This window comes from Balearica regulorum, chromosome 3 (assembly GCF_011004875.1).
Source record: "Balearica regulorum gibbericeps isolate bBalReg1 chromosome 3, bBalReg1.pri, whole genome shotgun sequence".
NCBI classification, from domain to species: domain Eukaryota; kingdom Metazoa; phylum Chordata; class Aves; order Gruiformes; family Gruidae; genus Balearica; species Balearica regulorum.
In genome coordinates, this window is record NC_046186.1 from 115037568 (window position 1) to 115054311 (window position 16744).

Genomic DNA, 16744 nt, shown 5'->3' on the forward strand with positions numbered 1-16744 from the left:
GAGTGCTACAGAAATGCTCTGTAAGAAATTAATAATTCTGTGTTTAGAGAAATGTTTAAATAGTCTATTTTAAACAAAGTGTAGGGCAGACAGTGAATGATGAGGGTAAAGTGAGATATTGCACAGTTGTTCATTCACTGAACATTGTCAGTCATGGCCACTGAAAAAGACAAGTATCTTGTAGGGAAAAAAAAAGTACAGGTTATGCAATTCAAGGCTATACGAAATGAGAACCAACGCAAGGTTGTACAGCTGCTGTAATTTTGACATTTTCTAACTTTTGTGTGCTTGACTTACCAAACTCAACATGCTCCTACTGCACTTCAGTGAGAAACGTGCATTGTAAAAGGGAAGCATCTTTCATGGAGGCTAGTATAGTATTCATATTTGATATATTATATGAAGTTGATCTACAATAATATCTATTACATAAAGCTGTATATAACATATATATATGTTATATACACATCCATACTTGTGTATGTTCTGAATGAGGATGTATGTATGCATCAACATGTGTAGATGTAAAATACATTGATTTCTAGTTTTCTTTAACATATTTGATCTTCATAGAGACGAGACATTTCCATTTGATGTAGTGTGCCAGTTTACTAAAGGTCATTGCTTATTTGATTGTTAGAAAATAGTACAGACATATTAAGTGTTTTCTGGTCATTAAGGTTAATAAGAATTTGGATTCAAAGCAGTGTTGTATGTGTCAGTGTGCGGTAAGATGTAGTAGTGTGTTATCCAGTGAGAATTATGATAGTAAGAATCGGCATTTAGTAGTGGGAATTGGACGAGGTGCATTTTGGGGATGGACTGAGAGGGATGCAAATGAAAATGGCTTAAAATAGGAAGATCTAATTTTATATAAGAAAACTTTAAAGAGATAGTCCAGGGCCAATACTTTCAAAAGTAATTCTTGAAGTTTGCAAATTGCACCTTTTTTGATACTTTCATGAAAAGAGCTTTAGCAGCCCAGTCTTTCAGAGTGTGGTCTGAAAATCAGTCACCCCAGCTAAGCTAAGCCTGCAGAGTCATTAGTTACTTTTGAAAATCTTTTCTCATAGGCCTTGCCATTACAGCTTTACATTTGTCATATGAGAACTATGAATCGCTGTTTTCTTAGTAAACAAGTGAGAACAATATACAGTGCATGGGGTTGTATTACTGCTTGAGGTCAACAGAAGGGAGGAAATTTCCAAGTCTGTTCCATGATCATAAATGCAGGTTGCTTGATATGTCCTTGCCTGATTTGGTTTGGGTTTTTTTGGTGGTGTTCCTGTTTCTCCTTTAAGCATAGAGCAAATACCTTCTTCAGCCTAAGTCTTACCCTTCCTCTGGCAGAACCAATATTGTGTTATTTTTTTCAGTAATCATGTACTCTGGGCTTGCTTTTTTTTTTTTTTTCCCCTCCTCTGCCCTTTTTGAAATCTCTGTTGTCTTTTTATTGACCAGTAACTGGCCTCTCACGAAGTACTGGCTGATTTCCCATGACATGTCCGTTCTCTTGGCTGTTTACACCTTTTTCTTGAGTCTTCTTTCTTGCTGCAGTGTGTTTGCGTCTTCTCATCTTTGTGCTCTGGGGTTAGGCCCATGTCAGTATTCTCACTTGCTTTACTTTTTTTTTAATTTTTAACTCAGAAGTTGTGGGAGCAGAAGATTAAGGCACTGAATATGCTCATGTACATGTTAGCTCAAACCCATTTTCCTCTGAATCACACATTTTTCATTGCACCGCAAGATGTATCCTCTTCCCATTCTTTAATTTGTGTGTTCTTGTTCTTTCTCTCAGACTGTATTTCAGCTGTCTGCCCTGGCCATTTTGTCTCCCCTTCTCATTTTTAACTTTTCTTTCTTAATACCCACTCTCTTTACTCTTTCTTCCCTTAGACATCTTCCCTCTGTGCCTTCTGCCCCATCATTTTCCATTCCTGTTGAACCTACCTGATTTAATCCCATCATTCTCTGCTTGCTTGCTTCTATTTGTATCATATTAGCCCTTCTTTTCTCCCATTTCTTCCCTGCTTGCAGGGTGGTAGAAGTTTTTTCACTGTTAGGTCTCTTCATTTGGTGCTTCTCAGCAACCTTCAGTCTGCAAGCTTTATGCATGCCATTGTGTATGGAGGTGTGTAAGCCTGTAGGCAGGTATTTGAAGTCTAAGAAGAGACCACATTGATCAGAAACTCCTTGAAAACATGCTCATGGTTTGGGAGGATCATAGATATGTCATTAAAATTGATGCAGCTTTTTGGAGACTGGAAGAATTAGCTTAAGAGCTCTGTGAACAGAGTTACTGATCCCCTCATGGATCCCTTTCTCTATGGTAGATTTATCAACGGCTCAGCCTTTTTGCTTGCTTTCTTCATGTAGGTGTGCATGTAGTGACTCTTTTACGAGATGCTTCTGTCATTTCCAATCTGGTATAGCAGCTATAATAATTTAGCTGTTAACCAGGAGAGCCTTTTTATTAGCTTACTCATTTTTATTTAACTCACCTTTTCTCATGATGAATATCACAGGGCTAGAAGGGATGTATCTGCTCCTACCAGATGCTGTAAAATATCAGCCTGCCGTGATGGTTGTTAGCAGCAGCAGTTTGACTGGAATTAGATATTGGAAAGGTGAGGAGACCGGAGCTGGTCTGTGCAACCTAGCTGGCAAAGTGGCAGGCTAGAGAGGGCCACAACAAGTAGGAATTATTCAGGAGTCACCAGGCTAAAAGGTCTTTCCAGCAGAGAACCCTCACTTGCAGAACGCGGAGTGGAATCCACAGTTCTTGAATCTTGGCTTAACTCCACTGTCAGCAAATATCTGCGAAGGCTGGTGGCAAAATGTTCGTCTTACGCTCCTTTAACAACTGGTCCACATAAAGAATGGAAATTTAATGCAGCTGTCATTTACTCTGTAAACTCAAATGGCTATGGTTATGGAGTCAGCGTGATTACAGAGAATGGAATTAGGAGTTAAGAAATGCACAGGCAACTTTAATTAACCTGCTTTGTGTATATGCATTATGATGCAGTCTTTAATTATGTGATCACATACTATTTTCCCCAAAGAAATTGTGCCTCATTTAGCTCAGAGGATTGAGGTGATGTAGAAGGCTGTTTGTCCAGAGGACCTCTGTCCTTTTAGTTGGAGAAATTGGAAGGTGTGCGGCAAACGAAGCAGGGATTGCAAGGAGCAAAAGGATGAGGTCATAGTTAAGGTGCTTGAAAGAATTAAACGCAGTGCTACCTTTGCCTCAGAGTTCCTGATCGGTACTGTTAAGTCTTTTGAACCAAACTTCCTGCAAGTGGTCATTAATTGTGTATCCTTCCTTTCCGGATTGCCATTTAAAGCGAAGGTTTGATTTGCAGGTGCATTGAGCATCCAGGGAAATCAATTGGAGCTGTGCTTGAGACACATAAAGGGCTGTATAAAGCTTAGTATACTGAAAAACCCCAGGTAATAGGCTTCCCAGAGTGAGCACCCAGTGTTAGATCCTTTTAGCTGGATCTCTCCATCTCAGTTCTCATCTGAAGAACAGGGTAATAACACCACCACGGGGTGTTGTGAGAAGGGAATGTGATTAATGCTTTTGAGGCACTTAAATACCGTAGTGATGAGCACTGTAGAAAAGCCCTTGAAGAAATTAATAATTCTGTCTACAGAGCAAGATTTGAATATTGTGGAATAAAGAATGGTGCTACATATTGATGGGCCTACATATTGAACAGTGAAAATAAACCAAAGTATTGAACGCCACTGGGTAGAGCTCAGATCTGGGCTGAATATCAGGGCATAGTAAAAGTAAAGGGTAGTGCCACGGCAAGGCTCTGGTCTAAAGGATACAGAGTGGGATGAAAATCAACATTGTGCTCGGTAGTTTGATTCCTGGCATCTCCTAAATCGTGTGTCAAATTCTTTTAGCTTGTTTTTGCAAGGTAGATACCTTTAGCAGAGAATGCCGTTTAGCATGGAATTTAGGAAAAATAGTGCTCATCTGGCAAAGGATGTATTTTTCTTCCGAACACGGGCCACAGATTGTTCCTGAAGTTATTTGGATTTTACTTGAGGTAAGGATTCCTCCATGGTGAATTTAGCTGCAGGACTGGACCCCTCGTATGGATTTGGCCAAAAATTTTGCATATTTAGGATCTAGCATAAGTTCTGGGATGCAGGGGTTCAATAGCATAATACCCAGAGAGAATTGCTCTATCTTTGCCTCTTGTGAAATAGGAAAATAGCGATTCTTTCTTCACAGCAGCATTCTGAGAATGACCGCACTAAAAACACTAAAAATTGTGAGGGACTCCATTTGTACAGTAAGTATTTAAAACCAACTTAATATAACTGAAGGGGTGTTTTCAGAGAGCTATCCTGACACTGCTGCTGTGCTTAAATGCAAGTGTTTCTAGCCTGCTTTCTGTACAGAGAAAGATTTGCTTTTATTTCTCTGCTACCATTATTTCATATTTATTCAAGTTGAATGACAGCTATAGCTGCCTGAACATATATTAAAAAAAAAAAACAACAAAGCTTTGAAAGAGCAGTGGGGACTATATTCACCTTGTGTAGTAGAATTTGCATATACAAAGTACCTCGACAAAAAGCTGTTACCTCCAAACATGCGAACACTGTCTGTGTACAGAGGACAGCAGGAACGGGCTATGCCATGAGATTGCTTCTTTCTGCTCAGAATATTGCTTTTTATTACTCCCTTGCTCAAAGGACTTGTTGCAGCTGTATCTAATTTGTATTTAATAAGCTCTTTCTACTTCAGGTGTCAATCTGTTTTGCCCATTACTTTTTATTTTCATAAATATTTGAGTGAAAAATGGTAACTTTTTTTGCATCCACAGTGCACTAGTGGAAATGGAAATCTTTTTAGAAAACCTTTAGAAAGTGACAAAATCTGAAAGGAGATGAGTTTGTGTATTCTTACTTTAATTTTGATGGCATACATTTGTACAAATATGGGATATGCTAGCTGCAATAAAATAAAAATAAAGCATTATTTTAAATGCTCAGAAAAAAGCTTTAATAAACGGTCCCATTTATTGATCATGTCCTGCAACAGTCTGCTGCCCCTCTGAACTAATAAACTCCTAACTGTCCTGCTCTAATGAGACCAATAAGTAAACTCTAGTCAACATGAGAAGAAGTGGTACAGAATGCAAATTCACAGTAGACAACAAAAGTAAGACATATTAATTTGATTGAAAGATGCCTTAAACTCCAGTTAGTGTTGCTAGCATTCTTTCCTCTAGATATTTTAACAGGCTCCTGAAAATGAGCTCCCGAATCGCTTTATTCAGTAATTTTTATTTCTACATGAAACTGGTATCCCTACTTCTATTGCAGGAAGAAAGGCATCTAGCTCATCAGTGGATGTTTTTATTTTTTTTTAGTCGCCTCAGTTGGAAAATAAGTATCTGTGATTGAGATGGTAATGTCAATTCATTTAAGGAAACACTCCTAAGTTATTCCCATCCTGTATTTCTTAAAAAACAAAAGAGGGAAAAGCTGATCTTTATTAATTAAACATGTAACATGAATTTATTGAGGTGTAAGATTTTGTAGATGGCAACCTTGATCTTTTAATATTAATTGGAAAATATTGATTGAAAAAAGACTAGTCTGTCATGCTGATAATTGTGACCAGTTTTGGATATGATCACTAGATCTTCCTGAGATTACAGAGAAGCAGTTACCATCTAATTGGTAAAAAGATTGAACATTATTTTGGTAATCCCTGAGCTTTGGTAACTTATTCCGTGTTGTTCATTTATATGTCTTGTCTGTATGCCGCTATAAAGTGGTTAAATATGGCTTAAGCTGATAAGACTATGCTGTATAGTATTTACATTTCATGAGCATTCCAAGTTTTATAGCTGTTTTAACAATATACTTTTCTTTAAATGAAGGTTAGACCTGCTGACTGAACACTTCAAAACCACAACTGAACTGATATTTACTTCTTTATAACGACATGCTCAGATTGAGATAGCCTGATCTCATTTCCTTGATGGCAAGAACAAACAAATTGTTTTATTTAACGTTACTCAATACATTAAAAATAAAAATAATCTGTGATTTTCCAAGAAGGTTCTACATTTTTTTACTTCATATTTAATATGTTTAAGCACTTTCTTACTATGACGTTGTGATATTTCACTGTACAAAAATACTGCTATAGACAACTCTCTGACGTAGCTGGGAAAATAAATCAATTAGTGCAAGTAAACTCATTTCTAAGAAGAATTAGCATGCACTGTCAGTTTTATGCCAGGAGGGATTTCATGAATAAAGTGTAACCTTTGATAATGCAAGACAAATGTTACACAGTTTGAATTTTAGATATAAATGCTTGAGATTCTCAGCTGAATTTTATTGCTATTATTTCCATAAGCTGTATCTATTTACACCACTTAAATATCTGGCCTAAATATACAAATATGCATTTGTTTCTTTTGTGGATGTAAATTCAAGGTGCTGCATAGTCTGCAGCTGTAACATTAACTTGCACGCTTACAGAAAATAGGCTGTCAATTTATTAACTGAATTTTAAGATCATCTGAACAGCATGAGTTCAAAAACTGAAGCATCTTCTATCAGTTTATAAATATTAGCCAAAAAAAGGTCTGAATGTTTCAGAGCTCTCCCGTTGTGTATGAAGCGAGACCTAGGTTTCTTAGCATCTGGAATGCTCTTTTTCTATCGCTGCTAATAACTGTGGACATTTTCTGTGTGGATGTTCAGTACACGCTGTTGTGAATCCCAGGATGATATTGCCATTACTTAGAGCTGTATTTTGCATTGTCCATTCTGTTATTGCTCAGCATGCACAAGGGTAGAGTTAAAATCTTTATTCATTTCATTTAAAAATGTTTCTTTTGTTCTCCTTATCGTGTTCTGGCTTTCCCAAGGATATATGCCTTGAACGAAAAGTCACATGTGCATTACTAATTGTGTGCCATTGTATTTACAGTTCCTAGTGGTGGCACTGTGAAGCTACTAATTCTTTTGCTTCACTTGATGTAAAATAATCTGAGTGTCTTTGATAGCAGTGAAACAGTATTAATTGTTTTGTACATTTCTTGGTCACTCTTCTTAGGTGGTCTTCATAATCTATTAGAACTTTCAGCCAGATTTTTGTAATGTCATGCCTCCAGCAGTGATTAAATTGGTAATTAATGAACAGTCCTTGGCAACATAAACCACATCCCGTTAATTTTCCCTTTTGAGTTTTTAGAAGTTGTCGTCTCTGTCAGAAAGCATTGCGCCACCTTGCTACGGCCCCTTGGCATGAAACCACAACGGCTTGATTTTTTGCAGCCATTAGTAGATCAGAGCAGTAATTTCACAGTATTTTGGTCAGGGTAATTATAGTACCAAGTACTGAGTAGAGTTGGGAATTCACACAAGAAGTCCAGAAATACCAGGTGAGCTTCCTTGTGTTCACTGGGACGTTATGATTAGTTTAATTGGGCTTTGTTTGATTTCAGCCGCAGAGACTCTTTGTGCCACGGCACTGCAGCCACTTTCCACTTTAGTGTTTCTGACCTGCATTGACAGGAACTGGTGCAAAAATGAACTCTTTGAAGTGGGACTCTATGGAGAGGGCAACTAAAAAAGGGGGAGAGTGATGTGTAAATAGTTTACTGTAGCAAAGCTTGAAACCGGACTGAATACTCTGCATTTTGTGGGCAATGTGATTCAAGTTCTTTTGTATTTTCAGCCAGAATGGATAATATTTCTGCTACGTTTCTGCAACTGTTTAGTAAATTACTGCATTTAAAAATGCAAGCTTTTTTTAATCACTGTTTTTTATATAGCACCTGCTGTTCTACCTTTGGAGTTGTTTCTCCTACCAGAAATACTGCGAATCATCTCTTTAGTCCTGCAAACAAATCTGGGCGAATGCATTAATGAGACTGCAGCTGCGCTTAGTAGTTCACATGTCACGAAATAGTAGGTAAAGGCATTCATACTTGAGTGACTGACTATAGGTGTAGAAGCCTTCAGCAGTACATTGTGCACATTAAAGTTTAAATAGTCACTTGCCTGTTGGCTTCTGAAAGAAAGGACTGTCACTGGTCACTTCTCCTGAAGCCTTAATGAAACCAAATAGTTTGCTACGAGTTTGGGCCTAACCATTGGGGTGTTTCATGCAGTCTTGTCAGTTGATGTTCATGAATTGACTTGAACGGAGATCAAAGTGTTTCTCAAAATGGAGAAGCGGGGAGAGAGACAGCTCCTTCAATTGCACCACAAGAGCTAATCAAGCCATCAGTTCTTTATGCACACTGCGTGCCTTTAGAATTTAATACCCAATGGTTTGTCAGGACAAATTGAAATTCGGGGGGTTAGGGAGGGGGTTACCTCCTCGACCCACTGCAAATAAAATACGCGCTTCACTCTTGTGGAGTCTAGTTTTGATAAATTTTATAATGTAATGTAAAACTGCAATGCTGATTAAATATTTGGGTTTGGGGGGGGAAAAAAAAGTTAAGGTAGAGGATTCAATGGGCATTATACGCCTTAGCGCTGGTTAAAGATCCAGGTTTAAAGTGAAAGAGAAACTAAACTCAGTGTGATTTTTTTTGTTTGTTTTTTGATTGCTATTAAACTTTTTTGCTGAAACATTTTAAATTGGATTCAGAAGATAGGTTTTTTGAGTGTCAGTTAAAACAAAGTCATGTGAAAATGCCTCCCTCCCTCCCTCCCTCTCTCTCTCTCTCTTTTTAATTGATATGATTTAGGCAGAGGAAAATGGTAAGGGGGATTTTTCTATTGCAGAAGCAATTTTTAAGGGATTTAGTCTTATTTAGCCTGAAGGTCTTCACACTAATGAGAGCACTTAAGTTACGTCCAGGCGTTGATTAGACAGCTCATCTATCAACTGGAGCATGAGAATTTGTATTTTAGGTACCTTTTATACATTATAAATGTGTATGCTTTTTTTATTACTTTAGACTTTATTTTCCACAAATTTTTAATTACCTTCTTTCACATCCAAGGTGGCTGTAATGCAGCTGACAGAGCACAAACGGTAACAGAGAAATACTCTACATTTGATGAGAAATAATATTGAAACTGTATGTGTAGAAACTGGCGTGCCGAATGCAAATTGCTACCCAGATACATTCCTTAAACCGCCACAAGCCCCCTTAAAGTCTAAATACATTTATTCAGGGAATGCGGAATTATATATATTAAAAAACATCCCACCACCACCCTCCCCAAAAATTGTGAATGCTGTCTCTACCTGTAGGGTTTTTTTGCAGTGTTTAAAACACAATAGCATCTTAATTATTTTCTGAACCATTCTGAAAAGTACAGCTTTTGTAACTTTTCTGACATTTCAGGTTTCAAAAAAAAAAAAAAAAAAGAAATTAAACGTTGCCACCAGCTTGCACTATGAGCAGCCTGTAATAACAGTTAAAAAAGCTTTCTGAACTATTTGACAAGATTTCTTAGTGCTGAGGCCATATGCTGTAGCCTTTAAGCTATTTCTTCCTATCAGTTTCATTATCACCTGCCTCTGAGTCTCCAATATCATCAGTAAGCACATGCAGAATCATAATTATGCCATGTACAAGTTCTTTGATAACATGTACAGTTTTCTTCTTAATTCTTTATCAAATGCATTGATCGTGGCATGTGTGCATTGATCCAGGTCCACCATCTGGCTGTGTGTGATAAGCACAGTGGCATCTTTGCATTTCCACTGTCATTCATTGCGCTACAATTTGGCTGCAGGGGAGTAGTGGCTGGGATTAGCCCTGTTCTGCTACTTACTTGCATTTTAAGTTGACACCTCTACAGCGGCTCAGACCACATTACAAACTGAAACACATACGCACGACTTAGTGATGTGACACTCCTCAATAAGCTTACTCCACTAGCTACTCAACAATCTGTAATTGGATTTGTAGGAATAACAGCAAAAGATTTCCTAAGAATTGCTGGGGACAGAAGGTGAAGTTTTCTCATTATTGGCAAAAGGCTAGGTATAGATCCTAGGCGATTGGTATTTTCCATTAAAAACAAGCTGCCAGCAGTTTGCAGGACATTTTCAAAAAAACCCAGCAAAATAGGAGCCGGGGAGACACAGGGTTTGCACTTGTTCTATCCATTCTCATCACATGCAAGCGGACTGGGATGCTGCCACCCTCTCTCGAAAACTAAGAGGAGGGGTAGGGGGAAACAACTTTTGGAGGCGCCCTGCAGTCCGCTCCGCTTTGTTCGGCTTTGAGTGAACCGGGAGCATTCCTCAGGAGGGCATGTCCTCCTCCCTCGGCACAGGGTTGCTCGCCCGAGAAGGAAGCTTCCCAGGATGGCAGTCTGAAAGATTCTGCTCTCCAGCTTACGCATCCCATCCACTTGCCAAAAGTCTTTGTTTCATAACACTGCTTTTTTTTTTTTAAATTATAAAGTCAAGTTTACACAAGAGAAAATCCCTTAAGTGGAGCTCAACGAATGTTGACTCCTACAATGAGTAAGCAGCTTCTTTAACTTCTGTCTGTAACTCAGCTGTGGAAAGGCACAGAAAATACCATCTTTAGACTATTGATCTCAGATGGGACATTATGCCCTGTCTGGATGATGGCACTATTTCAGAATATTTCTCAGCCTGCACACTTGAGACCCTGTTTGCGGGTAATGCCAATAGCATTGACAGTCACGGTGACAGGCGTAACAAGCTTCTGCATCCTAACGCCTTAGGTGATTGTTGTCCTTAATTATACTTCCCGGGTGAGGGAGAGCACAAACTTGCCTAAGCAGAGAAAATTCCAGGGAAGAAGTTAGCGGAGGGCTTTGTCGCTGCTTTTGGTTTAGATCGACTTTCTTGATGATCTTTCCTGGGAGCCCCGTTGGTAGGCAAGGCTGCCCTCGCATTGTTTGCCGGGAGAACGCCTCGCTCTTAATATCGGCGCAGGCAAGCGAGAAGAGGAGGAAAACAGAAAGTGGTGTATTTGGAATTAGGTATTTCAGCCTGTCCTTAAAACTTGCCGTAGAGCCAAGTGCAGTGTGAAATAGAAATGCTCGCCTTGATCGTCACATAGATGTGCAGCTCCTAAAGGGTTAAACGAGTTAAATCTTATTTATCTGAATAGAACTGCAGGGCTGTTTTGCAGAATGCTCTAGCACAAATACCTATGGTTCACTTTGACGTTACAATTTTTTTGTTGGTTTCTTTACTTTAAATACTTGAACTGTTAGACCTTTTACTTTTTTCTCTGAGAAAGATGTATTTGTACCAGATTAGAAAAGCTAAACTGTTTCTTTACATTGAATAATCAGCCTGTCATGACAAATCTATCTCCTTCTGCATGAGTAGGTGCCAGTTTGACTAGCTTCTTTTAGGCTCACACTGGGTTTTAAGCTGGATCCATGTGCATGACTGGCAGTGCATTTGTTGGGCCAGATCTAAGGAGCCAGAGAGCGTTCAGCTCCTTTTTGCCTACAAAAGAGCAGCCAGACAACCAGCAAGAGGCCTTGGATGTAGCACAAGGTGATACTTACTTAGTCAGCCATTCTTTTTTTCAAATATATATATTTTTTTTTCATTCAGTAAACTAAGAGTTTCTCAATTTCACAATGACATGAAGGATTAAATTATCAATGGATTGTTTCTCTACAGCCGGCATTCTTCACACCAGAAGTACTGTACCACGCAAATCGTACGTTTTCCAGAACAACATAGCTTATATTAAACAAATAAATAAAAATAAAAAATTGCTGGCTAACATTTCTTTAAAAATACCTCCCAGGTTTAAGGAAATGTTTTCCATTTTACAGCCACACAACACATTTTATTGTGAATTTAGAGGCTGTTTTTTCTTAAAGGGGATAGCTTTGTTAAGACATTGTTTGTGATTCTTCCAGTTTTAGACTTAGGGCTACTTCTGTTTTCATTGTCTTGTCTCATTAGTCCATCAGTGCCGTAGAGCGTAAGCCAATAGCTGCTTCTTTATGACAAGTGATTTGATACTTTTTGTGATACAGATTCATGAAAAAATATTTTCAAGCTACATGCAGTTTATTGGTAGTAAGGTAGCTGTAGAAACCAGGCAGAAAATATCTAAGATGTTTATGTCTTTCTGGTTTTTTTTCTTATGTTGACCACTTCCTATGATCTGACCGGCCACCAAAATCCAAAGCCAGTGCACTTTTGTTTACGTTGAGTGTTCCCTGCTTAGCAATTCATATTTTGCTCACTACCTGTGTATTTTGAGCTGTTCTGAAACGGTGGTAGAGACCAAACATAAATGTGGTCCCCAGGGTGATGAAAGATTTAATCTGACCAGATGGGACAAACTTGAGAAAGATTTTGACTTTCCACTCTGTTTTGCAACAAGAAAGGCTGATTTTTTTTTCTCCCATCCTTTCTTTGTTAGAAAAGGCAGAGATCAGGCCATCCCCAGAGAAATGAGCAGGTGTGGCCATTTACAAGCATGTCTGGTTATATTATAAACCAACATAAGAAAAGTTTGAAATGGTTTGAAAAGATCTGCTAAACAGTTTTAATGTTTCATCCCAAATCCTATTTACTCAAACAAGAGCCGATCAAGGTCACAGTAAAACCCAGCCTGCCCAAACCTTTAAAGCTCATGTAATTTTTTTTTTTTTTAAATTTTTTTATTCTGTCTTCTCTACAAACTGAATAGGTACATTTTGGTAATCCTTGCCTCTGGACAGGCGCAGAAGTCTTTTTCTTTCTGAATGGCTAATAACAGAGCCGTTCTTCCTGTCTAATGATGAAAGAGGTGGCAGTCAAGTTCTTTTTCTTAGATGTACTGTGCACTCGGGGCAGACCACAGACAATTTTGAAACCTACAGCTACGGGAATTGCTCCCCCTCATAGGTACAATTCTGGGGGTTTTTGTTGCTGTGGAGTATCACTAATTTACCACTTCCCCCCCCCCCCCCCCCCAGTCTATGGACACAGTAAAGAATTTTCTTTTTTAACATCAAATAAATGCAGCTCACGGGATTGTATTTTTTTTAATAGGGAGGGGATAATGCATTATCAGACTTGTGGTGTAAATTCAGTTTGGATCCTCCCAAAATTCTGCCAAAGGCTGACTGAAAATCCCTGGCAGAAGTGTTTTTTTGATTTGGTGGGGTTTTTTGTTTTGTTTTGTTTTGGGGGTTTTTTTAAATGCAAGAAGATTCCAGAATTGTTAGTGATTTAAGGAGATGGATTTTATGCAGTGGCTGGGTTTGTTTTTTTTTTTTTTCCCCCTGCAAGACTCCACCACTCAATATTTTACTGAGTTGGTCAGCTCTCAGCTTCTGCCACCACTGAGTGACATCGCTGGCCGGGTAATGATCTCGAAAGCTGCCCCGCCAGTGTTTCACATTTGAGTTCACCTTCCAAAATCCACGGCATCATTTTTGGCCAAAGTAATGTCAGTCATTGCTGTCTGCGGCGAGTACAAAAAGGACCCCCTAATGGCAGCCATTTTTATTTGTTTCTTAAGATCCAAAGGCTGCTGAAAGAACAATTGGATAAAGTTGAGGATTGGAGAAGCTTGATTTTCTTGTTCCAGTGAAATGAAACTCCCGTCCTTTTTTTCTTCCCCTTCCCCTTAAAAGCTGGAGTCTGCTAGGGGGTTGTAGCTGTGTCAAAGCCGTTGGGATGCCACTGCTGATCACTTTAATTACTAGGACTAAGGAGGATAAAATTAAAAGTAGCACCATTGAAGCAGTGGAAGAAAGCTTGCCGAGATGTCGGTGAACTGTGAAATATAAAAATTGCATACCAATACATTTTTATAGGAGGGAAACAAGGAATTACATTACTTATTCTTGAAGAGTTTGTCCTTAAATGGTGAAGTTTTCCTCGCTGTGCATCCGCGTGGCAGATCTTTAGACCATTACAAAGTGATTGGGGGAAAATAACAGAACAAACTTTAATGTCTCTTTGGCATGTCAGGTTCATGTCAGATGGTGAAAGATTTTACTGAGTTTTCTCTTCAGCTGTACGGGGGCGGGGGGGAAATCCCTGTATGAGTGTTTGCATGGTCTTTTCTTGGTGCAGAGCTTCTCTTCACGTCTCCTTTTTTTTTTAATATCTCTGTTCATGCCTCTGTACCTCTCCCGGGTGCTTTTCTTTCCAGAGTCTAGGGGGTTGATTTGCTCTTTCATAATCGTTCTGCACCTCAAAACTTAATGTACCTACTTTTTCTAGCTCTCAGCTTCATTGCTCCTTCCACCAGTGTTTCCTCTGCCAAGATCAGTAACCGAGGGTTCAAATACCTGAATTGAATTTAAGCAAGAACTAGGCTGGTTTTTCTCTTATCCGCTGGTGATGATTGGCTTAATCAGCACAAACACAAGCCACAATAATCTGTGTTTGCTTGGAGATCCCCGGGATGTTAATGACTATGCTAATAATTCAGGATACAAGCTCTTTTTCAGGAGGAGGGGAGAAAAGGAGAGCAGGGAATCAGCCTGCTCGATTTAGGGCAAATTTGTCACAAACATGTATCTGGTCTTAGTTTAAACTGTGTGGGCTATAGTAGATTAAATTGTATAACATTAAACGACATGGGAGTCATAATATAAATTTCACACGTTCCTTCTTAAAAGTCATTTAAATCAAACCCACAAGTTCCTGTATCCCAGGAATTACAAATAGTGGAGATTTGAGCAGTTTTATTTCATGTAAAATTCAATGTAATTTATGTTGCCGAATACTGCGGGTCGAAATAAAATCAGTTGCTGTATCAGTTGGCTGGCTAGAAATTAAATTAAATTGATCTATTATAGTGCATAGGAGCAGGGGGGAAGCTCTCCAGTTGTCTTTCTAATGTGTACTTTACCAAATAAGTTTTTGATAGAACTGTTGCTCTGTGCCTTCTGGGAAGTTAAAGGATGAGAAAGCAAACAAAGCCAATGTGCCATCCCGCTGCCTTGCAGGACCCAGGCAGAATTGTCTTTCCAAAGGAAGGACATTAGGAGAAAAGTAAATCAAGGCAATCTGATAGGGAATCGGGGTTCTGTCACTCAGAGAGGAGATATTGTGCTGTGTCCATATACTTTGTTTACTGTAGGGTTTTATGAGTTGTAACCTGCCCACGCAAGCTGTTAATGAGGCTAAATCTTGCTGCTTGAGGATTGAATTACAGCACACCTCTGGGCTAATGGTTATAAACAGAAAGTCCCATTAGGGCTGCATTCTGATTCAGTCATTTGCATTTTTTCTATTGTGCCAAGAACAATGCTGAGTAAATAGCTACAAACAAACAATTTACATGGAAATGGATAAAATGTACCTAATTAGTATTTTGCGCTTGTTTTATTAATGATTGCTTAAACTAAATTGCACTTAGCAGCAGCTCTCACCAGCATCTGCAGGTGTGGGATGCTCAGTTTCTGGGTTGGTGGGAAGGCTGCCAGGAGGGCTCTCCAAAATTAGGCAGTTTGTTATATTCCACTTAGTTCAGGTCAACTGCCTATACCTGGGTTTTATCCTGGTCATTATGTCCATCATACGGATTTATTGGCAGATTTGACTTAAAGCCAATTGATGGCTTTGTTGTGCATGTAAGTGTTTCTAATATTGAGAGAAGGGAGGGGGAAAACCGTCCTAACTTTGAAAAAAAAATTGTATTTTTAAGATGAAAACTGAAATTGTGTTCCTTATGGTTTAATGGATTCTTATAGATATGTGTAAACACATCTTTTTTTTTTTTTTTTTTTTTTTTTTTCTCCTAGTGTGGTGGGTTAGTCTTTTCCAAAATTTCATGCTGTAGAAATTTGTAGAATATTATTGCGCTTCTAAAAGTTAGGAGCTTTAGTGGGACAGCACTATCTGGGATGGTTCCAGCATGATCTCTGTAATTACTGATCAAAGCCCCACTAGCAGGATGTTTTGAAGCTATGCAAAGTCTTTTCTGTTCTGGCATCTATTATTGTTTCATTAACTTTCATTAGTTTTGGTTTTGTTTTTTTTAAAAAAAGATGTATCCATTGAAGTCAAAGGATTAGATTCCTTTCCGTGCCTCAGATTCGATGTCACTTTACACATTGAAGTCAGCTTGGTGATGGGAGTAACCGAGAGCAACATCTGACCTCTTGTTTCAGTTCTATGACGGAATGTTACTCAAACAAGTAGTTCAATTTAGTAAAACCATATTTTTAGCTACGGTAAAACTGTCTGCAGTTATTACTTTGAGAGAAAAGTGTCTGAGAATTTTCATCAAGGTATTTTTATAAAACATAATTTATAAATGCTTTAAATTGCAAATAATTTGGTTTCTAATGCATTAATAATTTGGTGAATGCTTTAAAAAAAAATCGGATTCATGGATGTCTTTAAAAATTGTGGTGTGACACCCAACTGATATCGAGCATCCTATTTATAATGTGGGCCAAGCACCATGCTGTAAACCAGTTACTATCATGATGATCAGATTGAGAATGAAATTGCATTTCTGTCAATTACTGAGTTGGCAACTGTTCAATATATCTTAGCAGCAAGATGAAGAGCGGCGTCGGCAGCTGAGAGAGAGAGCTCGTCAGCTAATAGCAGAAGCTCGATCTGGAGTGAAGATGTCAGAACTTCCTAGCTACAGTGAAATGGCTGCAGAAAAGTTGAAAGAAAGGTCAAAGGCATCTGGAGGTGAGCTGAGGAACCTTGTACCTTATTCCTATGGCAACCTAGAAACCAGAGACCTTTTTGGGTATCACTTTTATTCACACTTCAAAACATTTTTGTGGGTAATTGTTGTTCATCAGA

The 16744-nt window shown here is 38.6% G+C and overlaps 1 protein-coding gene across 10 annotated transcripts in view; it reads left to right on the top strand.

The window, feature by feature from the left end:
• EHBP1 (EH domain binding protein 1) overlaps nt 1–16744 on the top strand; it is a 382104-nt gene that overhangs the window by 311839 nt on the left and 53521 nt on the right. For all 10 annotated transcript variants that reach the window (XM_075749655.1, XM_075749663.1, XM_075749654.1 and 7 more), the window contains one exon: nt 16480–16627. In XM_075749655.1, coding sequence (XP_075605770.1) covers nt 16480–16627 — 148 coding nt within the window. The remainder of the gene's footprint in view (nt 1–16479; nt 16628–16744) is intronic.